This window comes from Mytilus californianus, unplaced genomic scaffold (genome assembly GCF_021869535.1).
Source record: "Mytilus californianus isolate M0D057914Y unplaced genomic scaffold, xbMytCali1.0.p SCAF_4, whole genome shotgun sequence".
Taxonomy (NCBI): domain Eukaryota; kingdom Metazoa; phylum Mollusca; class Bivalvia; order Mytilida; family Mytilidae; genus Mytilus; species Mytilus californianus.
In genome coordinates, this window is record NW_026262690.1 from 122,636,967 (window position 1) to 122,663,366 (window position 26,400).

General features: G+C 31.2%; 1 protein-coding gene across 1 annotated transcript; it reads left to right on the forward strand.

Annotated features, from left to right (window-relative positions):
* The first annotated feature begins 1,195 nt into the window (after positions 1 to 1,195).
* On the forward strand, positions 1,196 to 26,400 carry LOC127737217 (peroxidase-like protein). Its single transcript, XM_052247752.1, has 11 exons — positions 1,196 to 1,217; positions 2,203 to 2,431; positions 18,659 to 18,852; positions 19,093 to 19,281; positions 19,629 to 19,677; positions 20,430 to 20,530; positions 22,207 to 22,308; positions 22,671 to 22,757; positions 23,046 to 23,760; positions 25,411 to 25,580; positions 26,224 to 26,400. The coding sequence occupies exons 1-11, from the start codon at positions 1,196 to 1,198 to the stop codon at positions 26,328 to 26,330; spliced, it is 1,965 nt and encodes a 654-aa protein (XP_052103712.1). The 3' UTR covers positions 26,331 to 26,400.

A 26,400-nucleotide genomic window follows, 5' to 3' on the forward strand; every position in this document is an offset into this window, starting at 1 on the left:
GTCACAATACCAACCCTAATCCGAATTCCAACACACAAAACAAATATATTTGAATCATATAAATATTTGGAGACAAATTTACAGTTTTATTTGGAAACAGACATGGGGCGAATTACATTGCAATGTAATGCATTATATTACAATTACTTTGACTAAAACATGCATTAAATTACAATTACAATTACATGCACTTATCAAAGTAATGCATTAAATTGCAATTACTTTTGCAAAGTAATGCATTGAATTACACATTAAATTTGTAAATTTTATTATCAAGTGAAGAAAAAACCAAACATTTTGAAAAACAACACGAAGTAACAAAAGATTCTAGCTTATGCAGTAACTGTTCCTAGTATTGAATTTAAGTATACATGTAAAAAGTCTATTCAATACAACGATCACATTTTCACATCATAAGGGTTTCATCCTTCATGCGCATTCTATGTTTCAAGGTATACATCTCTGTGTTTTCTCCAAAAAAAATTACAGAGATGAAGTTTTATACCTATTTTAACTTGATGTTAACTTTACTTTCATAAACATACATTTGTTTTTTTTTAATTTCATACAAAATATTTAATGAGAATTTCTTTCCTAAATTATATAATAAACATAGAGCTTAATCTATGACCAAGTGTCAAAATGGTGAAAAGATTGATTGTAAAACAAAGTAATTAGTGTTTTATTGTTATTTAAGGTATTCAGTAATACTTTTCAAATATCAATCTTTTAATGCAGGAAAATGTATGAAATAAAAAAAAAAGAACTCAATCTGATAAACAGTGTTGTGTTATTCATTTAGAATTGTAATTTGGTCATTCTAGTATTTATACCATTTTTTTTTCAAGTTCTACCTGGGGCAAGGCTTAATCTCCAAATTCCCTCTAGTCATTTATGCAAAGTGTGAAAAATAAATAGAAAATAGAAAATCAATATGCAAATGATTATGTTCTTAGTTAATCAAGAAATCTTAAATTCTGCTTTAGTTAAATCTCCAACAATCTGTTAAAGATATATAGTATGTGAAAAAAGAAATGCCATGTAAATTCATGAAATTACACAACTTTTTGCCGAAGTAATGCACTAAATTACAATTACATGTAATGCAAAAATTGCTGCATTACACATTACATGCAATTACTTGGAAAAATGTAATGCATTACCATGCATTACAATTACAAATTTGCATTACCCCATGCCTGATTGGAAAGTAGATCGTACCAGATAAAAGTCATCCTCATCAGTTTCAAAGTCGTGCACAGCAAATTGAAAGTCGTTCGCACAAGTTTGAATGTCGTACGCACCAAGTAAAAAGTCATGGGCATTAGTTAAAAAGTATTGCGAACGAGTTTGAAAATCTGGGGCATGATTTTGTAAACTAAAGCACATCAGTTGAAAATTTCTGCAAACAAAATATTAATTTTTCATGGTACTGAATGGCTCCATATACTGCTATGATCTTGATAATAAAAATATGCTTTCCAACCTAGGCAATTGTTACTTTTTCTTTTTGATAATTGTTTTAAACATATTCTGTTGTTCAAAATGACTAATGGACCAGCATGATTAGATACAAGTTTTACAACTTAGTATCACCTTCTCTAAGATAAGTAGTATCAATTCTTTTAAAAACATTTGACATGATTTTTTCAGCCCGCAGTGCATTTAAGCCACGTTTGATCAGAACCAAACGTAGATTAATCGGGACATACATTTGACCTTATTTATCATATTTAGCGCAAATCGAAATGAATGTGTTTTTTATGTTTTCTGTGATTGATAGCAAGTGATTTACTTAAAAAAAAAAAAAAAAAACCGATGTTGTATAAATATATGGATTTTTAAAAAGAAATTTAAACCAATTCTTAGGAACTTGCAATGGATGGCCTCTGGTATGTTGTTCTATATTTTCTTGTTCAGACGACACTATTCGCTCACGCCCAAGGTCCAGGAGATATTTCAGCAGCAATCGCTGATGCTGTAACGGAAGTGAATGGGCGACGACCTGGTAGACTTGCACTAGCATCTGGTAATTACCTTATTAATAGATTAATATGTTGAAGAATTAAGTAACATAGATATGATTTTAATCTTTTATGCAATAATACAATTATTAATTAATTCATATGTAAAACTACATTTTATATCTATATTATGTATTCTAGCATTTATTCTAGATATTAAATTCTCATATTAATTTAGGTGCTGGTCCTGCTGGAGGTGGTGCTGGATTTGATGGTACTGTCGGTGGACTTGGTGGTGCTGGCGATGGCCTTGGTGGAGTCGCCACACCAGGATCGGGATCTGTAGCAGACAACCCAGTATCTATGTATGCTTTGTTTAGTAGAAGAAGAGAAGCCCCTGCGGCAGTTGCAGCTTTTGGATTCGCAGGAGATATATCAACTACTGCAACCGCTTACTATGCCACAAGGTTCTTATATGTTTGATTTAGATGTTTCAAATGTAATTGTGGACTGAATTTTCAATGGCCTTAATATTGAAAACTAAAAGATAATTCTAGCACAAAAATAAATAAAGTATCAAATGATTTATAAAAACATAAGAACAAAATGCAAAATTTAAATATAACAACTGCGTATGCGACGTCCAAATCATGTAATCAAATGTCTTGGACGTTCAAGTACCAAGCTAAGCAACTTTTGACTCCTGGAAATATCATTCTTGTCACTAGTAGGAAGATTTCAGTCTGAAACGGTCATTTTGGTCTGATCAAGTCTTAATCGACTGAATTTACCACAATGGAAAAACGTTAAGACTTTTTCAGACTTTCAGACGCTGTTCCGATATATCGTATTCAGCTCGTTCAGTCATGTTAAGATAAACAAGACGGAAGGCTCTAGCGTTCGAATAAGATCTGTTAAGACGGTTTTGGACTAATTCAGACCAAACATAAAAAGTAACGTTCAATTTTTAGATCGGGTTAAGATCCGTTCAGTGTGTCAGTATGATACTAGGAGTTACGCCCCTTCATGCTGATGATAAATTTTAATTTAAAAAATGTATAATATAAATGCTAGAATTGAAAACGTAATTTTTGAATAATTAAACATAAAATCATTGGTTGATTTTTTATTTCTATTGTTTTTTTGTTTTTTTTTATTTTAAGAGATAACAGAATTATTATATCGAAACGTCGAGGAAATGAATTATTCGTCTATAAATGTTTCTGGTTTTATTTTTCTTATTTATGTAATTTATGTATTCATCTAGTACATATTATTGTATATTGCAATTTTTTTTTTATTTCGCAAATAATTTGTTGACGCCTGTATTTTATGGTAAAGAATGTATACATGTTTTTTAATTAAGGATTGTGAAAGTTACCGTTTATAACAGATTTACAATAAACGGATACATGTAGTGTGTGGATGTGAGAAATCTGTTTACCGTGCAATCGTTAATCAGAAAACATTTAAGTTATACACTTAATTTCAAAATGGCATTAATCTGGTAAAAAATGTAGTCCTTATCCTGAATAAAATGTGTACAGCAATTGTTTACGTCTTTGAAAAGAAGTAATTGCAAATTTTAAACATACCAACAACAAAAATGTGATAACAACACTTTATTTATTTTATGCGTCCGAAGCACTTTTCTGGATTTAACTTCATCAGGAAAGATCAACGCCGAATACAAGTATGTTTTATGTCAGATAATTCATTTCGTTAATTTCGTTATCTTTCGATACTTTCCTCTTAAACTTAATAATTACCTCGTGGCATTTAATAAACATTACCGTGCGAGTTATTTTTTTTTAAACTTAGAAAAGCGTCTATTATGTAGCTTTTTCCTCGTAGAGAGTGGTACTTCTGAACACCAAGGCCGCATCAGGGCACCAGAGACATGTCTCTGAGTGCACTAATCTTCTGATACTGCACTTAGACCGTGCGTGACGGGACGGTGTTAAAACTATAAATAACATACTATCGGATAGAGGAGGATGTGGATGGGGGTTTTACAGAAAAGAGAATGATGGGCAAAAATATAAAGAATAGAGAAAAATGAACCAAAAAATAAAAAATAGAGAATAATAAGGTGCTTGATTATAAGAATTGAGAATAATGGACAAAAAGTATAAGGAATAGAGAAAAATGGCCTAAAAAAATAAAGAATACAGAAATGAAGGACCCCCTCCCCCTTCCAGACCCTCATAGAACTTTTCATTAAAACAATATAACTTAATTTTAAGTTCAGTACCGATTGTATATCTTATAACATCTGTTTAGCAACAAACTTAAAATTTTATTTCAAAAATCATTTTCATGATTCACAATAGACTATTAGTATTAGAAATTGTATCCATCATTAGCCTATTTGACCGGCTGATTATTTTGTATTATAAAACATGTATTTATTTGTTTATTCAGGTTGCAATTTAATAAATATTTCTTCTTCATCTTTTTCTACCTCTAATAGTACATTTGGCGTTATCTAATACTTTCTGTCTTTAAAGATTAAGTTCGATGGCACGTGCCAATAATCAACAGGTAATAAAATCAATGATCCATAAAATATCAAAGAAACGTGGCAATTACATGGCCATTTTACAATTACACCATATGTACGCCTGTCATGGTATCATAGCTCCGTATTTGTAGTTTAAGGTTCTAACACATTTTATAATAGCTTCTTTCTAAACACTACAGACGACATTGTTAAAACTACACGAACATATCGCAAAACCGCAATTTGAGTAGTATTTACAAAAAATATACGATTCCCATGTATACATAGTCTGTACTTTTATTACAGCGGTATACTTGTTTTATATACAGACAATATTCTATGCAGATAAGATTTAAAAGTAATAAAATTGACAGGACAGAAATTAATATGTTTACAGTCGTTTTAAATCAATTCATTTCACAATTTAGGCAAATGTTCCTTCGCATCTTTGCCAAAAAAAAAATATCCCAAAAACCATATTTTGACGTTTTGTCCTTTAATTCTTTATTTTGACTTTCTATCCTACCTTCTAATCTGAGATATATGTATACACATGTCATAAATCGATTTAGAGAAAACAGATCCGGGTTACAAACCAAAATCGAGGGAAACACATCAACTATAAAAGGAATACCCATATGATAATTTTCAATTATTTTAGATTAAAATATGTAAAGAAATGTGTTTTTGTATTCTATTTATCTAACAAAGTTGTATCTATATTTACACCAAGATATCGATAAATGAAATTGGATACCCTGCATTTATCATGCATTTGAATAGCATATGGTCAAATTGCTGTAAGACCCCTCCTAAATTATTGAATTCTATCATTCTGCATTGTCTTTCAATTTTTTTCTTGTGACCTTCTGTCCTACCTTCTTATTGATGAATGTAGGAGGAAAAGTCACAGAAAATAAAGTCACAATAATAAATTTTTAAGTTATTGTTGAATGATTTTTTTCTCTGTATTTGTACTTTTATTTTAAGATTTTCTTTGAAAAAATCATTAAAATGTTTTCTATTTTGAACTTATTGACAAATAGATGAAAAAATGTTGAAAAAAAACTTTATTACCGGTGCGTAGAAATACTACACATTTAAACAAAATACAAGACCCATAAGATATATAAAATCAAAAACACTAGAACATGCTGAAATAATATATTCATGTACAACACGTGCGTAATAAACGGCATATTTTGGTATTAATATTGATTCACTCATAGGGTCTTTGCATCGGAGATAAACACATTTATTCTAAAACCAGCTGTTGGCATGATACGGGTTATGTTCTTCTCATATATTTTATGATGGTATGATTCTAAACCCCTAACGGGCGGGATTGTGCTTGATTTTCATATGATGAAGACATAATCTTTCAATCAGTTCAATCGAAGTCTGGAGCTGGCATGTCAGTAACTGCTAGTAGTCCCTTGTTAATTTATGTATCATTGGTATTTTGCTTAGTTTCTTAAGTTACCTTTTCTGACATCGGACTCGGACTTCTTCTCAACTGAGTTTTACTGTGCGTATTAGTGTGTGTTTGTTTATTCTACATTGGCTAGAGGTATAGGGGGAGGGTTGAGATCTCACAAAACATGTTTAACCCCGCCGCATTTTTGCGCCTGTCCCAAGTCAGGAGCTTCTGGCCTTTGTTAGTCTTGTATGTTTTTTAATTTTAGTTCATTTATATGTTTTGGAGTTTAGTGTGACGTCCGTTTTCATTGAACTAGTACACATTTTGTTTAGGGGCCAGCTGAAGCCCGCCTCCGGGTGCGGGATTTTCTCGATGTGTTGAAGACCCATTGGTGGCCGTCGGCTGTTTTCTTGTGTTTGGTTGGGTTGTTGTCTCTTTGAAATTCCCCATTTCCATTCTCAACTTTAAAATTAAAAAAAACATACAAAACTAACAAAGGCCAGAGGCTCCTGACTTGGGACAGGCGCAAAAATGCGGCAGGGTTTAACATGTTTTGTGAGATATCAACCCTCCCCCTATCCCTATAGCCAATTAGAATGGATTTATTGTGCAACGCATTTGTTTGTTTTTATTCGAATGTAGGACAAAAAATCACATGACAAAAAGTCACAGACAAAATAGTCACAGTTCATGATAGTTTTAAGTTTATTTTAACTATATCAAAAAAAGTTAATGACATTTAAATATCCTTGAATGTGTCTATCAAATTCTTTATCGGTACAGTTTAATGAAAAATCAAAACAAAATTCGATACGGGAATAAAGAGAAATTATCAACATCACGAATACATCGTGAACAAACAAATGTGTTCTTATTTTCAGATGAAAATATCTGTTGAAAACACGCCAGTGTAGAGATACAGTACACATTCTACTGAAGTTACCTAATCGATAATTTTACATTCTAAATTATTACGTAATACGACTACTTTTTAAATTTGTGCCTCGCATCCTAAAAAAATATGAAAATAATGACATACTTCGAAAATTTTATGCAATCTAATATTAATAATAAAAGTTTTCTTAATAAGATTTTAATGTCTAATAATTTAAACTATTTCAGAAAATGAGAGAGAGAGAGAGAGAGAGAGAGAGAGAGAGAGAGAGAGAGAGAGAGAGAGAGAGAGAGAGAAAGAGAGAGAGAAATGTAAATTGTATTTGTCTGCAAATAAAAACTTTCGAGACGTATTATCGTAAGGAATAGTATACGTAATAAGGCAGTATTTCCAATTTTGATGAAAATGAGAGAGAGGGAGGAGAGAGAGAGAGAGAGAGAGAGACTTATTAATTTATTATCGCAAGGAATAGTATATGTAATAAGGCAGTATTTCAAATTTTGATGAAAATGAAAGAGGGAGAGAAAGAGAGAGAGAACTATTAATGTATATAATGTAATAGCAATGAAACGACGAAAAAGTTATTGAACAAGCAAATCGTTGTATGTCATTTAATCTGCACGATTAACGTTTGGTTGACCCTACTTCTGTTTTGACACATGACGCCATCAATTTACATGATCGTTTTGGGAAATATGCGGACGATATTCAATCAATGGCTCCTGGTAAGGTTCTCTTTTAGGTTAAAGAAAGGGGAAAGTATGCCTTTACGTAATAAAAGATTGGTACATTTTAAATTATTATTCTATTTTTATATTCAGGCTTTTTCCTAAATTGTTAAATTATTTGGAGAGAGAGAGAGAGAGAGAGAGAGAGAGAGAGAGAGAGAGAGAGAGAGAGAGAAATTTAAATTGTATTTGTCTGCAAATAAAAACTTTCGAGACGTATTATCGTAGGGAATAGTATATGTAATAAGGCAGTATTTCAAATTTTGATGAAAATGAAAGAGAGAGAGAGAGAGAGAGAACTATTAATGTATATAATGTAATAGCAATGAAACGACGAAAAAGTTATTGAACAAGCAAATCGTTGTATGTCATTTAATCTGCATGATTAACGTTCGGTTGACCCTACTTCTGTTTTGACACATGACGCTATCAATTTACATTATCGTTTTGGGAAATATGCGGACGATATTCAATCCATGGCTCCTGGTAAGGTTCTCTTTTAGGTTAAAGAAAGGGGAAATTATGCCTTTACGTAATAAAACATTGGTACATTTTAAATTATTATTCTATTTTTATATTCAGGCTTTTTCCTAAATTGTTAAATTATTTGGAGACTTGCGTTTTAATGGTAGATCTTTAATAGTTTTCGATTAATGTATTCACATGGCAAAATCAAAAGCAAAAAAAAACACATCAAACGAATAGACAACAACTGTCATATTCCTGACTTGGTACAGGCATTTTCTTATGTAGAAAATGGTGGATTGAACCTGTTTTTATAGCGCTAAACCTCTTACTTGTATGACAGTCGCATTAAATTCCATTATATTGACAACGACGCGTGAATAAAACAAACAGACATAAAAGGTACAAATGTCAAAATAGGGGTACAGCAGTCAACACCGTGTCACAATCTTAATCACAACAAAAACAAACAAATATTTAACAAAGAAGCACGAAAAAGCATATATCACATTTAACAACCTCGTTCATTGCTTACTTATTTTTGTATGTTATTTATGTATGCCAAATCAACCCATAAAGGATCGAGGGATTTTAAACACTGGAACCAAATCGTAATTTTAACATTAACTCTGGCGTAGAATAAACTCGTGACGATTTAGAGCTTGACATATTGTGTAGACACCTGTTTCTTGTTGAAGACTATAAGTGTCCACTTGATATTCCTATGTTATTTTTGTCGTTTGATTGCTGTCATATTGACACATAACCCACATCTTCTACTGTTTGAGCTCCGTTTGAATACTTATAAATCAGTTTATAACAAATCATAAATGAAAAGGTTATTGAGTATAGATCAATTGTTTTTCTTTCCCTCAAGTCATGAATATACTCAGAGGAAGATTAATCGTTGAGAAATGTACCTAAATCTATAGTACATAGTTAACAAAAAAAAATTTAACTAACCAGTCTTTTACTTCTTCCCTCCTCCCACAATATTTCAACTGTATTAATTTTAAAGACATGTCACATCCAAACGAAGTCTGTTTGATTTGCAACTTATATTTTTTTCCCGTTTTGGCACATACTTGAACCTCATTAAATTCGATCTCAAAATAGTCACTATAAAGGAATAAATATTAAAAAAGCCTTAATAAATTCCATTGAGCACAAAACTAATCCAAATCCGATTTCAATTATTTGGTGATTCTAAAATATATTTTTTTATCTTGTATGACTTTGAAACACTGCTTTAAGATTTACATTGTCTACAAAATATCATGAAATGTTCCCAGTTTAAGAAATACAAAACACGCGTTCTATTTGTTTTTACAAAGTTGTTAATTGATTAACTACGCTAGGTCAGTGGCTGATTTAGGGGGCGACAGAGCGTACGCTACTCTTTTGATTGGCAAATATATCATTTTTAGCATAATTAAAATCATCAAATTTGTTTTATCCTCACTACACTCGGCGTTATTTCTTCATCTGTATATCACAGCTAGTGAATTAGTCTAAATTTCCATCAAATGTATAGAATGTATAGTGCTATTTCTTTTTCATCACTTTTTATTCTTAATATATATATATATATATATATATATTATTTGGCCATCGCCAATGGCAGTCAGTAGGATTTAAGAACATCCTTTGTTCGACCTGCTAGTCAAATGCGTTTTGTTAAAATATACTTTTTCATGCACTTTTTTTTGGTCTTTTGGAAAATGTTGTTTGTGCTGTATTTAGACCCCTCTACCAAGAAATTTGTTTTGCATGCACACGTATAAAAATTGCGGTTTTTATCCAACGCTATCATAGGTTTGAACGTTGTTTTCAATTTAGACTTGTTTATATTTATATATAAGTATATATATAAACAAGTCTAAATTGAAAACAACGTTCAAACCTATGATTAAATATATAAGCGTTGTCTACTTTTTATCTGACAAGCCCACACAGGAACGTTAGCGTTAGTATAGTAAGTCCTTGGCCCACAGTAGCAACAACATCCTTTTGATGATCAATTCATTATAAAAAAAAAACTATGTCAAGCATCATCGCACACAGAGGTTTGATTTATAAGACAGCTGGTTGGATACATGTGATAGATTGCCACGCCTTCATTAAACTGATTTCCAATCAAATGCCTCCAGAAACCTGTCAATAAAAAAATTACTGCAAGCATGGATAAGTAAGAGATTGTGTATTCGATATTTAAAAAAAAAATGTTAGATAGTAACTATTCGTTCATTATTAAATTGCGAAGAACGTGTCGTGTAACAACCCTCCCCCTTTTCCCGTTTTCGCCTTCCTATTTTTACACTTTCTTTTTAAACAGAAAAGTATAAAATACAACCACACTGCAAGTTTCAGAATTTTACAAGAATTCTATAAAGTAACGTGTGATTCCCGGGAACGTCATATTTTCAAGATTTGACACAACCGTCCGTAGAAATACCGCAAAGGACCTCCTAAGTACACCAAGAACAGGATTCCGCACCAAGGACATGATGGAATGACATAATTGACACAAAGGACATGAAATATAGAAGTTAACTAAGTTGAAATAAATAATTCCAAATTTATATCTTTAAAAATGACGATGTTATTTGATGTTTTATCGACACGTGCCACATTAAATTGATTGTCACCTGTGTGATTGATTGACATTCTTGTTCATTCAACCAGGACAAGTTTATTACGCACGTGTATACAGGTTGAACTTGTATACATGTTCTATGTTTTTGTTTTATGTGTTTTGTATTTTGTATATAAAATTAAAATTTTTGATACGGACAAACGCAAATAAAAAAAATTGTAAGTTTCACTCTGGATACTTTCTTTTGATCATCAAAAAAGCTTCTGTCTAAATTTATAAATTCTATGAGGTTTGACAAAATTGTTGACTTTTCTTAGTGTAAACTGCAAAAAAACCCCAAAAAATCCTGAGTCCATTTATCAGTAAAATACGGAATAACGAAAATTATAAAAAAAAATCCATGATCTTGTAAATTTATTTATATATATTGATTCTTGTATATAAACATGATAAAGTTGATCTCATAACTGCATTATTTATAGTTTTTTATTTTTATTTTAAACACCCAATGAAATTTAACAAGGAAAATACCAACAATTTTGTTTTTGTTTTAATAAGTATTTTCTCGGAAACTGAATTGTGACTTTTTGTCTGTGACTTTTTGTCCTGTGACTTTCTGTCCTACATTCTGTTCAACAACCCAACATATTCATTCGAGATTGATATTTATTTATTTTCCACAAGCACGCATTATTTATTCGTAATGTTGGAACATAGGTCAATTTGGCTCTGATTCACTACAATTGTCTTCTGGTAAACATGACCTTTAGTCGACACACGCTCGCCGTATCCGGCTAGAACAAATCAATACATTTAAATTTTACCTGTGTCTTTTCCTTGACTTAATGTTAATATAATATAAGTAATGGTTACAACTGTAGCGTAATGAACTGCATTTGAACCTAATCTTACTTTAATTTTCTGATTTATCAGTTGAACATCTATAAGTGGTCATCGATGTGTAATACTTGACACTGGACAATAATTTTACGATTGATACAATACAATCAATGTATTTCTATCAATCATTCACTTTAGTTATGTAACAATATGGTACAAATACATTTAATTTACTTAATTTGCAAATTTTTTTTATCGAAATGAAAATGTTATAAACTGCTCCCGGTTAATATAAATAAGAAGATGTGGATGAGTGCCAATGGGACAAATCTCCATCCAAGTCACAATATATAAAACAATTATAGGTCAAAAGTACGCCTTCAACACGGAGCCTTGGCTCACACCGAACAGCAAGCTATAAAGGGCCCAACATGACTAGTGTAAAATAATGCAATCAGAAAAACCAACGGTTTAATCAATAAGTACACGTCATTTCGTTACGTTATTTTATAGCTTTTTGGTCAATTCCGAAAAATCAAGTAAACGTCTCACTGTTTTTAAAATGAGAACATTGGTTCTATATATATATATGAAAAAAAAAAAAAAATGATACGAAACAGAATATAAACCGTACACTAGATTTATAATTTTGTACATTTTCTTTTTATCAATCGTTTCTTAACTTATGCCATTTTATAAAAAATTATTTTTTCTACAATATAATTTATTCTTTTATTAGTTCTTGCTAAAAAAAACTTGATGGTTAACAATGTCAGAGAAGTATCAAAATCGGTCTTTATAGGTATCTAATGGTAAATATAAACCGTTAACTAAATTCTTAAAATATGCTTGTATTCTTGTTGCATTTATTTTGAAAAAATAATGTTTTATTTGTAAATGTAATAATTTTACCCGGTTTATCCTTATATACACATGGAAATATATTTCATTTTACTTCCATGGATAAAGCAGCCAAAGCGTTGCATGGGTAAGTATTATTTAGATAGTTTGTGACAATCCGTTTCGGTTGACTGCTCAGATAATCGGTTTATTGAGATGTAAATAACTTTCACCAAACATCTGTCATCTGTTAAGAATTTTAAAACAATAAAGTAAATCAGATACTCAGAATATATGTTTCTTGACAATTTTATATGGATGAGAACAATTATTTTACATTACAGACGAAAATTTGTTAAAAAACAATTTTAAGATATATTACTAATCGTTATATCTTTACAGGCGGAATGAATAAATACAGGATTACTTTATGTCAGAAAGCACGACTGCAAAGTTTTTATGACTTACACATTTTCTGGTTACAACAATTATTCTTTTCTTATATAACCAATTAAATGTAAAAAAATCTATCGGAAAAAAAAAATAATTGTAAGTTTGCATACGTTATTTAATGAAATAGATATGCAGTAATACAATAAAAGAACACAAAAGAATATCCTCCAAGCTTTGCTAATTTTATTCATAATGGGGGAGCAACCCCTGATAAACACAAAGAAAGTGTCGCCCGTTTTACATCCGAATATTTAAAATCTTAACACGACTGAACACGATCTTACAAAATCGAAACAGAATTTTTAACTTTGGTCTGATTTGATCTGAACGTGGTCTGATCCAGTCTTAATCGAACGCTAGAACAATCTGTCTTGTTTATCTTGACATGACTGAACGGACTAAACACGGTATATCGGAACAGTGTCTGAAAGTCTGAAAAAGTCTTAACGTTTTCCCCTAGCAGTATTTCAGTCGATTAAGACTTGATCAGACCAAAATGACCGTTTCAGACTTAAATCTTGCCACTAGTGTGTATATATAATGATATGTGGGATGTTCGTATATGAGACAGCTATACATGACGAATTATTTAATAAAATATGTTTACACTAAAACTTCTAACCTGAAAAATTGCACAATCGCTAGCAAGTCCGATTAATACAATTTCAAACACATGTAATACTACTAAATATAAAGCTGTCAAATTTTGACTTCATGCAGCTAAGGTAGCACTCCACAGTTAGGTGTGTAGTTTCGCATTTTGGCCCCTGTGGATTTTTCAAATATGATAGTTAGTGTAGAATATAATTCATTTTTGGATAGCTGAAGATTAAAATAGCCTTCATACGGGGTTTATAGGAACATCAAGATTATGTAATGTATGTAATATGGGCTGTTTTCTGTATGACAGTCCGTATTTACATATCCATACCAAATATTGGTCCGGCAATTATTGTAATGTTTTTTTCCAACTTTTTGTCGCACGAACTTTGCAATTAAATTTTACGAAAATATGAGGCGAAAGACACCCATTTTTTATTTGATCATTTGGTAGATTAATATCAAGTTTCTGAAAAGGTATCACTTAAAGGCATTGAAATTCTAGTTTTAACCAAATTTTGGTGGAATAAGTGACTTTTTTACCCCCCTTTTTGCAATATATTATGGTAAATAAATGCAGAATGTTGCCATGGATACACTAAAAAGGAATCATATTTCACCATTTTAACTTTTAAAAATCAAATCTATGAAAGATACTGATTACATACATATACACATGTATAACACAAACAGCTTTGTTAATGTATTAGAAAGCCAGAAATAGAAGATGATAAAAGATTTTGTGGTTCAATTTTAATGTTTTTTTCTAACTGTGGAGTGCTACCTAACACGTGCACTTGCATGATCAAAAATAATTCGTATATCAAAACAAATCCAACACATCCGTCAAGATTTTAAAAATATTTAATCTGCAAGAAAACACAAGGATTACATTTATGGCATACTCGAATTATCTTCATTTTTATGCGTTGAAAAATCAATTGATTCACATGAACAGGGCTTTTCCTCGAATTGTACCATGGCTAAAAAACTTTAATGATATCCTTGCATTACTTCATTTCAGATTTTGTTAAAATATACTTTTTCACTTTTTCGGTCTTTTGGGAAATGTTGTTTGTGCTGTATTTAAACCATTCTAAAAATAAATTTGTTTTTCATGCACACGTATAAAAATTGCCGTTTTTATCTAACGCAATCATAGGTTTGAACGTTGTTTTCAATTTAGAATTGTTTATATTTTTTTGTTTGGGCTTGTATCATATTTTCCTTCGAGTTTATATGATCCTTTCATCCTATTTCGACTCTTCAAAATTCAAGAGTCTATCCTAAATTGAGGTAAATTATATGGCCTTCCAAATACCGTTTCGATTCCTAACATCACTGAAGAGACATTAATTGTCGAAATCCGGATATGGTGTACAAATTTTTGCACCTCATGTTTGCGGTATACCATCTTTTCGGTAAGTTTATTGTTTTCTGTTTGGTATAATATTAAAAATTAAGATTCATTTTGTTACATCTAGTGATCCGTTTTTTTTTTTGGCAATCGCCATTGCAGTCATCAGGGTTCAAGAACATCCGTTATTTGACCTGTTAGTCAAATGCGTTTTGTCAAATTATACTTTTTCACTTTTTTGGTCTTTTGGAAAATGTTGTTTGTGCTGTAGTTAGACCCCTCTACCAACAAATTTGTTTTGCATGCACACGTATAAAAATTGCCGTTTTTATCCAACGCAATCATAGGTTTGAATGTTGTGTTCAATTTAGACTTGTTTATATATTTTTGTTTGGGCTTGTATTATATTTTCCTTCGGGTTTATATAATCCGTTGATCTATTTCGACTCTTCAAATTTCAAGAGTCTATCCTAAATTGAGGCAAATTAATTGGTCTTCCAAATACCGTTTCAATTCCTAACATCACTGAAGAGACATTAATTGTCGAAATCCGGAAAATGTGTACAAATTTTTGCACCTCATGTTTGCGGTATAACATCTTTTCCTTATGTTTATTGTTTTCTGTTTGGTATAATATTAAAATTAAGATTCATTTTGTTACATCTGGTGATCCGTTTATTTGGCAATCGCCATGGCAGTCAGAAGGGTTTAAGAACATCCGTTGATTGTTAGTCAAATGCGTTTTGTTAAAAAATACTTTTTCACTTTTTTGGTCTTTTGGAAAATGTTGTTTGTGCTGTATTTAGACCCCTCTACCAACACATTTGTTTTGCATGCACACGTATAAAAATTGCCTTTTTTATCCAACGCAATCATAGGTTTGAAAGATGTTTCCAATTTAGACTTGTTTATATATTTATTTATATATCTCAAAGGTTTTAAATTTTGGTTAGAAACATTTTTAAACTTGTCAAAACAAGATTAGAATATCGTAAAATGCTCTCGACCAATGACATTGTAGGATTTGTTGTTTCTTAATTGTGAGGAATGAATTTAAATCATCTTCTAAGTAAGGGATTATTCTAATGTTAAGACCTATTTACTGTTCAAATAAATAATTGATATAAATGAATTACAAATGCCACGAAACACACTTATCAGCTTGAAAGGATTTGTGATGGAAATTGACTAAAAGTTTAACTTTAAAACAAACAACAAAATCAAAATAAGTTGAAGTTTGCTAGTAAGAGCAGTAAGATTGGTACCTTTAAGGATATTATCAGATTATTGATAACTTCAAACTTACCAAAAAATTAAACTAGATCAAAGCGATGCAAAAAAAGAAAAAAGTTTTAAAATTAAATATAATCTAAAATCTAATACGCTTAAGAAATCTTATATTACTGAATCCGCTGTTGGTAAGAACAGTAATTGCCAATATTCCTGTAAATTTAAGAAAAATGCAAGAATTTATTTAAAATTTTAAATATATATAAGGCATTTCATTTGAACATTTAGTTTTTGTTAATAACTTCACATAATTAGGTAGTATTTGATGTAAAGAGCTGGACTACAATATTGGCTGTGAAATAAAATTTAATTTCAACTTAAATCTTGAATTTATTTATTGGAATTGTAAATAAACAAAACAATAATTTTTCTCTAAAATATTACATGATTTACATTAATTTTATACTCACAATTTAGAAACTTATACTATTCCTACCATTTTATCGTACTGTTGTGTCATCTAATGTCTAAACCACAATTTATTATAATTTCCGAAATTATATCAAAGTCGATACATCACTCAAACTAATCCATAAATGAAATGAAACGAAATGCCATTAAAGGGAGTCATGCATTGATTATAAACTTGCATTGACAATGAAACGAATTCTTGAATCAACCATTTAAGAGATCATTGAGCCTCGAGCACTTTACAATATTCTAGCTAACGCTCGTATTTAATCATGAAGAAATAGATAATCATTCTCTTATCTATACTTAGAACGTAGTTATTCCGTCTCGTCCAATGAAAAATCTGCAATTTTCTTTCTATTTTTCAAAGTACATGGCTTTCTACGAAGTATACAAAACCCTTGGGCAATTTCCATAGGCAAAGACAAAACGAAAAAAATCACAAGCATGTTGTTTGTCTAATCATTAGAAATAAAAACAAGAAAACTTAATTATAAAAAAAAACATATTAAGGATGTACTTAGTCGAAATTCAAAAAATCTAGAATTTAAAATTTATACTATAAGTCAAAAGAGCATTAATATTACTAAAGGAACAAAATAAGCTAAATATATTGATATGTTATGGAGATATTTAATTTTTTTTAAACAAGCGGGAAAAGGCAGACTTGGACTTTTACCTTATATTTGCATTGGTATTATTTGGGTCTCAAATCGACAGAAAAGAAATCTAAAATCTGCTTAAATTTTGGTAAATGACCTGTTATGAGCTATTGAAGTCTTATATGAAAAGGAAAATGGGTGTTATGGGGCAAAATATTTTACCCTGTATCGTAGGAAAAAAACCAAGGAGTCCGAACATTTGACATAAATTCCTAAACCTCACCTAAGTACATCCTTAAGATGAGTTTTGAAGACCGCAACCGTTATACAATGGTACATAAATATAATCAAAAATAAAAAAAGACTAAATTGGGGACAAATTGAAGGTGTAGGCAAAGTAAAACTTTGTCTTTTTTTGGTTGCCTTATTCGACTTTAGATTTAATTTATTTTAAGGATTAATGACTGTTGATTAATTTATCAAAGGATGTATTTGAAAAACAGCACATTCATTAATAAAAAAAATTAAGAAACTGATTTTATTATTTATAATTTACGAAAAAGCTGATTGATATAAAATTGTGTGCTTTTAAAATGACGAAATGCCGAAATGTAAAACACATAATTTCCTGAATCAGAAAAATTTATCCTCTTAGTTCTCACAAAACTATTTCATAGCTTATTCATAATCATTCCATCTGCAGGAACTTCTTTTAAACATGATTTACATCACTGGTATTAACCATATTAACACTTAAAGTGAACTCATACAAAGTTTTGATTATTACAATTGGAAAGGATAATTTTGTAATGTCACTCGAAGGTGTGAGTATGTTCTAAATTGGTCTGGCAATACTTGGTCATGTTTTATGAGTATTTAAAACCCTCGGCTACACCTTAGGCTTTAAATATTAGTAAAGCATGACCAAGTATCGTGTAACCTCTACTAAATAAATGGGTTTTTTTTCCAAACAAATGAAAAATATCAAAGTCAATGAAATTTAACTCATTTGTAATTATTAAATATGCAATTAAATATTTATCAATAACAGTTAAATAATGAGACATGTTTAAGAGATACAACAAAAGCCAATCTGCTACTCGAGTAACGAACAAATTGATCTGCTTTGAACCATGCAGTCAATGAATCCTTAATTGCATTGTAATAAAAGTTCGTTTATTTCGGACCTTTTTATGACATGCTTTATAAAATTTACGTATTAATAAGTACAGCTACCAACTCAGCTTTAAGCGATTTCATGCCTTCAAACTGATAACTTGGAGTTAACTGACAGTTACATTCTAGAACACTTTAGTATGTTATATATATTGTTTAGACAACTGTCTATTGTTGACCTGTGGATATCTAGCCTTTGGTTTTTAGTGTCGTAATGATGCTACCTCTTTGGTGTATACCCCTATTCTTCTTCAATGACACAAAGTTTAACTTACCAGTGTGTATGTTGAAGTTCAGACTTGCTTATTTTATAGCAAAATGATAAACGAGCAAATCCGATTCATTCATACCAGAATAACCATAACAAAGATGTATGGTATGATGAGACAGAATACAAAGACATAAAAAAAAAGAAATTTAGAGGTAACTTAAAAAAAGTTTTACTCCTACACCAGACCACAAACCCCCAACATCCTATCAGTCTCCTTCTGTCGCATGTAAAATATGTTAAATTTTAGATCTGGAGGTGCTACCCCGGACACAACGGAATTCAGCAGACAGATGGCTCCATACTGTACAGAACGTCGCCCTGTGTGTAATCCTAACGACCGTTACCGAACACCAGATGGCTCTTGCAACAACTTAAACAATCCTTTATGGGGAGCCTCTATAACAAATCAAGCAAGATTTCTCTCCCCTACATACGGTGATCGTAAGTTAATATTTTCAACAGAGTTGAAAAATTGAAGGATATAAAATAAGTATGCAACATTTCATTGATTATATTTCAAATATATACCAATCATGTCTTCCTTAGTATTCTTTTAAATTTAATTTATTCTTTTTAAAATGTTTACTTTCTGACTTCTGTTTTCAATGCGATTTGAAACATGTTTACATGTTAATTGATATACATTTTCAACACAGTTTTGACCTATCTTTTTCATTGTAGCATATAACACTGGCTCTGTTCCACGTATACGTAGTGTGATTGGACCCCTCCTTCCAAGTCCACGTGACGTATCGAACGCTGTCCTGAATGGTGGTGTATCTCCTCCTAGAAGTAGAGTTTTTAGTGTATCCTTAACTCATTTTGGACAATTTGTCGACCACGATTCCATATCAACACCTATACTTCAAGGTAAATTTCGATATTGTTTCTTTATAAAAGACGAATAATATTTTAAGGGATTTTTTTTGGCTTTATAACATATTTTATTTTGGGTCTTAATATGACCACGTTATTCAGGTAATTTATATTTAGAAATCCTCAACAGATCATGTTTTGACAGCATTGCTACGTTAAGGTTTCCAAATTTCCCTTTTTTTTTATTTGGTGCAAAAATAATGGAAATGAACACTTGGTGTACTGAAGTCGGTTGTTTACAAATACCCTCTACGCTCAGGCAAATCAAACTTATAAGTATAAGAAATCTATATCCATAATTGTTTGTGTATTTAAAATTTGTTTTTACTATTATTTTGTAGATGGTGACCAAGATATAGTTTGCTGCAATGGAGATGTTCCGGTTGTAAGGTAATTTCAAAGTAATGTGCATGCATGTAAACAAACTATTTGGTCTGGATGAAATTCAAATAACAAGTACGAATTAGTTACGGCATTTTGCATTTTTCTTAACTTTTCCGATTATGTGTTAATCAAATTAAAACAATTGTAAATCTCCATGTCTTTAGTTAAGTTACATCCGCCTACAGCATGACATGTGTTTTCAAGTGTCATAACAATGCAAAATTGTAAATGTTTCTCAGTTAATGTATGAAAATACTTTTTGGGCTTAATCAACTTTCTTGAAATAAAGAACGATTTGCAATAGTATCTTTATCGTAGTAGAACGACATTTCTCACATCCAACATGACATCTCTAACTTCCAACTTGGAAGTTTCGATTTTTCGACACTTTATCATTTAATTACAATATGATAACCGAGTCAAATTAACAAAACTTGTAAAAACACAACAATCTACACTATTAAATTAGGGTTAATTAATAAAAATTTTAAATGAAAACCAATGTTTTTATTAGAGCTTTACATGGTAAACTAAAATGTTTTGTGTAAAATTTTTTTTTTACGACATTTGAATAGTTTGCTTTTCTCTCATGAACCATGTAAATCCTCTAGTTTTTCAGTCTATTTGAGAGTTTGCGACAATTCTGTCAGCATATATCTCGTGTACATGGAATGTGAAGACACTTTGAATTGATAACATTGTTTAAAAACAAACACATCTCTGTATTCACGTTTTTGTTTTATGTCTTTGTTTTGTAGACCAGAGTGTTTTCCCTTTAGAACTCCACCAGGTGATTTCCAGACGACTTGTATGCATTTTGTAAGATCGGACTTTGGTGTTGCCCCAGGATGTCCACCAGGTAAGGATTTATCATATTCAAAGTTTTGTTGATAAAGTATAAACAAAATAAACCTTTTTGACTATTTGACTAAAGAAATCAAAGGTTATACTAAGCAATCGTACAAATATATACGTATTTCTTCATATTTATCGGAACCACCTCGTTAGTCTTGTGGGAGTGTGCTCGCATCGAGTGCAGGAGACATGTCTTTCGTGAGATTTATGTATGTTAAATATCTTCTTCTTCTTCTTCTTCTTCTTCTCCGTATTAGAATGGTGATCCTCCATAGTATGCATTTTCTGGAACTATCCGTGTCATGTACAACAAGGAACTATCCGTGTCATGTACAACAAGGAACTATCCGTGTCATGTACAACAAGGAACTATTCGTGTCATGTACAACAAGGAACTATCCATTCAAAATTTAAAAAGCAAACACAACTCTAGCAATTTAAGATACACAGACCCTCTACTGGTTTACTAATCCGTGATAGCGACCATCCAACTCGTGAAAAAATCTAAACTTAGGTGGGTCTTCCTGATAAATTTGTCGCTTTTTTATAAAAAAATCAATGGCATGATGTCATTAAAACATGCACTAGAACAGCAGAATAGATCTTTCAAATTTTCGGAATATTCAACAAACAAATTAATCTCCTTAAATTGCACTTTGCAAACAGTAGTGCACATTATTTTTGCTGGCCGTTTTTAAATGATACCCACAATTTGTAAACATTTGGATATAAATAGAAAATTATAATACATGTACTAGGCGTTTGACAGCAGTTAAAGTGAATACTTATATGCTTAAAGTTTGGGAGGTAAATAATGATTGGTGAACTCGTTCTTACAATCATTTTTTTTGTCGATGCCCTTTTTCTGCAAAACCTTTATAACTGTAGACCGCATTTCGATGAAACATTCAGAGATTTTTTTCTTTCCTAATAGCATAATATATCTTCAATCATATCTGCGGCCAAAAGAATTTTTATTGGTTCCAAATAGCAAAATACAGTTTTTTGTTATTCGATTTAATCATATCGGTACATGTAATTGTTCATTTTGAATTGTTTTACATTCTGCTCTTCATGGGGCTTTTTTTGCTTACCATACTTTATGAGTTTTTCTCATCATTGAAGGTCGTACAGTAACTTGTAATTGGTTACACCCTTATTTCTTGTTCTTTGGTGGATAGTTGTCACATCATACAACAACTTATTTTGATATATTTTTATCTAGAAAAGATGTATTAGATGTGTATATATTACCACCTTAAACTTGTGATTAGATTTGAATAAATCGTTTGAAATAATTTCTAATTTAATATGTTTTCATTTAAATGTCATTATTCGCCTTTTTGTTGTTTGTTCCGTACAAGTTGTGTGGGTATATCTACAAACTGGAGCTAGGTTTCTTTATTGCACTTTCTCCAAAATTGAATGAAATCTAAAAGAATATGTTTTAGCAATATAGTTGTGCAACTCTTATTTCGAGTGTTGAATCCACGATGAACCGCTATTTTTTTCCTCATTTCAAAATTAATTTAGAAAGTCTGCAAAAAAGGCTCTTCATTTTATAAAGTTTTTCTTCCAGATTTTTGTGTAATTAAACAAGAATTGTGAAAATGTATCGATTAACATATTATAACGAAAAACGCTAACTATATTTAATAAACCATGTACATTTTTCACCAGAATCTAGAAATCAAATTAATCAGAGGACATCTTTTCTTGATCTGTCTGTGACGTATGGAAACACACTCGATGGACAAAATGACTTACGAGAATTGGGAACAGGTATACATAATATAATGCTATTTTTACTTAGACACTTTATAGCAAGAAAAATGTCAACTTCAAACTAAACGAAAACAATTAGGAAGGTCATAGTCTTCACGGTTACTGTAAAGTGTATGCATCGTGATAAAAAAAAACAGAGAACTGGTTCTTTAGCTTTCTACAACTTTTCAAATGGGCGACTTTGATTAGATCGAGAGAAAACTGAATTAAAGGTGAAATGGTGTAATTTTACCAATTACCAGTTATAAGAGTTTCAGCATTCTAAATTATGTCTGAACAATTTTTTGAAAAGGTAACATTATTATATTTTATGTTTGAATGATTGTTCATCATTATGCTTTTTAATATTGATTTTATAGGTAGACTTCAGGAAGGCGTTAACAGACTTCTGCCTACTGGTCCCCCAGGATCTGAATGTTTAGCAGGGGAAGAGTGTTTCAAATCTGGTACGCATTGACTCTAACTTTTACTTATTTCCCTCTTGTATTCTGTTCCCAATAGTAAGCGGATTATTGAACCACTAGACAATTTAATTAGATATAATCGTCTGAATAGAAGTGTATTACATTTGAGTTTTCGTCATTCCTTGTCGAGACCTTTTCAGACGTACGAAAGTCAAATGTAAAATCAGCCTTGCTACTATTAAGGTGTCTTCTATTTTTATGTTTGTACACGAACGAGAAATAGTACATTTTACTTGTGTGAATAAAAACAACTGAGTATTTCTTTTCTAGGGGACAATAGACCAGCAGAAGTTCCAATGCTGACAGTCGTGCATACTGCATTTCTGCGTGAGCATAACAATATTGTTGAAAGGTTGAGAGCACTGGGGTGGAATGATGGAGAAAAATTGTATCAAGAAGCCAAAAAAATTCTCACAGGAATTTATCAGCACATTATTTACACTGAATATCTTCCAGTAGTACTTGGGGAAGAAGGTATAAACATGTTCGGGTTACGAAGTAATCGATTAGGGTTTAATACATTGTATAATCCTTCTGCAAATCCATCTACGAGAAATGCATTTGGAGCCGCAGCGTATCGATTTGGTCATTCTCTTGTTGGTTCTTTTGTTGAATCGTTTAACCAAGACTTCACACCACGCGCCAGGGAACCTATGGAAAATCATTTCTTCAGTACTCGTTCAATAAGAGACTTTACTACATTTGGTCCAGATGCGATAGCCAGATGGATGACCACACAGTTCAAGAGCAGATCAGACCGTTTTCTGACTCCTGCAGTAAGGAACAGACTATTTCAAACAATGCCAGGAAACGGCTTTGACCTTGGTTCACTTAACATTCAACGTGGTAGAGATCATGGGATTTCATCATATAACAGATGGCGACAGTTCTGTGGATTACAGCCTGCTTTACATTTTGGATCAGGACACTTAGGTTTAACCAATCATTGTGTTTCTGCTGCCAGAGCGTTAGAATCCGTCTACAGGTGAATTAGTTTGATTATGTAGTTTCTCGAAGGTAGTATTGGGAATATAAACAAAATTAATAGATTTAAATACCTTGCCGAAAGGTGAGTGTGCTTCAAATCTCTTATAAAGCCTAAAATTTGGAAGTATTGTGATATTTGATTCATAGGTGAATGCAAATTCTTAACCATAGTTCTATTAGATATTCTTATAATTTGTGTATATTCTACGGTTGTGATATCACAAACGTCTTATTTTGATTCAGAAACTGTTTAGCAAACTGTTAAAGCATTACAAAATGAACAGGTGTAACATTAAATTCCGAAGGAGAATGTATGTAATCTCTGAATAAAACGGAAAGACGACAAGAGACTCCTTCAAATCGACCATACAGTCTTTAAAACGTCAATGACAAAAGTTAGAGAAGCGATAATATACGTCGCTTAACATGACATAGCACTAAAAAGTAAAAGTAATGTCATACAATTATTTGACAAGCAAAAAAATACATTTAAGAATGCAATGCTTCTTTTTATAATTTTATTGAGGTGTAAAAGCGTATTCATATGAAGGGCTTCATATCAAAAATGTGCGCACGATCAACGCTTTTACAACCCTATAAAATTATAAACAGGAGCATTCAATTCTTATCATTATATTTCTACAATCATAAAATTAAGAGTTATATCAAGCTTTTCATTTGTTTTTCAATGCATACAAATTTACATTTTCGCGGTTGACACCTGTAGTTATAGCTGTTGTATTTCATGAGGACATAGAATATTATATTGGATTGCCTCAAGATTGTTGTCAGCCAATCAAAATTACGGATTCTAATGGAACATAAATGTATTGTAATTATAAAACAATATGTTTTCATCAAATTTTAAATAACTGTCTGTTGATAAGAAGTATTACTGTAACCCTGTCCGTTGACAATTTGTAACCATCAGACGTTTTTGTAAGGATTGATTAAAGGAAGCTCTATTTTATCCACCATTTTCTACATAGGGAAATGCCTGTACCAAATCAAGAATATGACAGTTGTTTTCCATTCGATTGATGTGCTTGAGCTTTCGATTTTGCCATTTGATAAGAGACTCTCAGTTTTAAATTTTCCTTGGAGTTCGGAATTTTTATATTTTATTTTTTTCTTATTTACCGTCATTGACTTCCTTCAGAAACATTTATGTCAGATTAAGTCAAACAAAACGTACTATTGTGCAGATTTCTGACCGACGAGTGGCCTGTGTTCTACTCGAATTGATAAAGCAATATAATGACTCTTGTATTTATGATCTACCAAGGAGTCCATACACATGTATGTTAATAGTTCATATGTACGGTGTATACTATTGATATTGTGGCAATCACATTATTCTCACCCCCAAGTTATGTTTTTTTGCTTTTATTTAAACCTCCAATCAGGACATTAAAGTCAGAATACCTAATCTAGAAAAGGTACATGGACAATGAACTGGAAGATTGAACTTCTATGTAACATTTCATCGTTTATTTGATATGTGGATATTGGGAAATATATTTTCAGGTAAAACAGTTTTTGAAGTTTGCATTCCTGACAAAGGTCAATGTAACACTGCAATGATATACATGATTAGTGTGACAGTAAATTATTAATTGTAATCGAAGTCACGTTTCATTCCTTTTAGCCACCCTGATGATATTGATTTATTTGCTGGTGGACTGTCAGAGACCCCAGTAGAAGGTGCCCTTGTGGGACCAACATTCAGATGTATAATTGGACTTCAGTTCATGTTTTTTAAGATTGGTGACCGTTTCTTTTATGAGAACGAATTCGCTTCCACTGGTTTTACTGCTGGTTAGTATATATATTGTACAAACCACAATTTATGTCTTGTCATTATTTGTTAATACAATGTAATCTTTAAACTAATATTGCAATAGCATATAAGCCAAATACAGGTGAAGATGACCATTTATTTCTCCTACAGGAATACTATTTCTTTTTATTATTCCTTTTTTATAACAATACTATGTCGAAATTACATGAACATTGCATGGTTCATTTGGTTTGGGTTTTTTTTTACAATAAAATGTGTTTAAACAAACAAAGAACTTTTTTGACATTTGATGGAAAATTTAACTAATTCTCAATTAATTTATTGTACATTACCTTGTAAACAAAAATGGTGAACAAAATTAGTACTTAAATAAATGTTTAATCTTTATATATAAATTGTGATACACATTTGAATAAAAATATGCAAATAAAATTTGATAACTTTTTCTAATATCATTTCAGCAAAACCGTCCATATATTTTCTTTACCATCGACAATTCCATTTTTTAACAGCAATTAATGCATTTTTTGTTAATAAAGAAATTGCCAAGTGTAAACAGTTAAGTTTTACGTCTACTGTCATTCGTCAAGTGAAAGAATAACATGGAACCGAAACGAGGTACACAAACTGTAGAAAAAATGTTTTTTGCATTTATTTCAGCCCAATTGGAACAGATCAAAAGACAGTCATTGTCAGCACTTTATTGTCGGACTCTGGATGTGAATTCAATGCCTGCGAATCCGTTTGTGTCTCCGTTAACTGGGTAAAACTAGATTTTAGTTTTTTATTTATTATTCTATGTATAGAGAACTGAAAACTTCAGAAGATTGTTGAGTC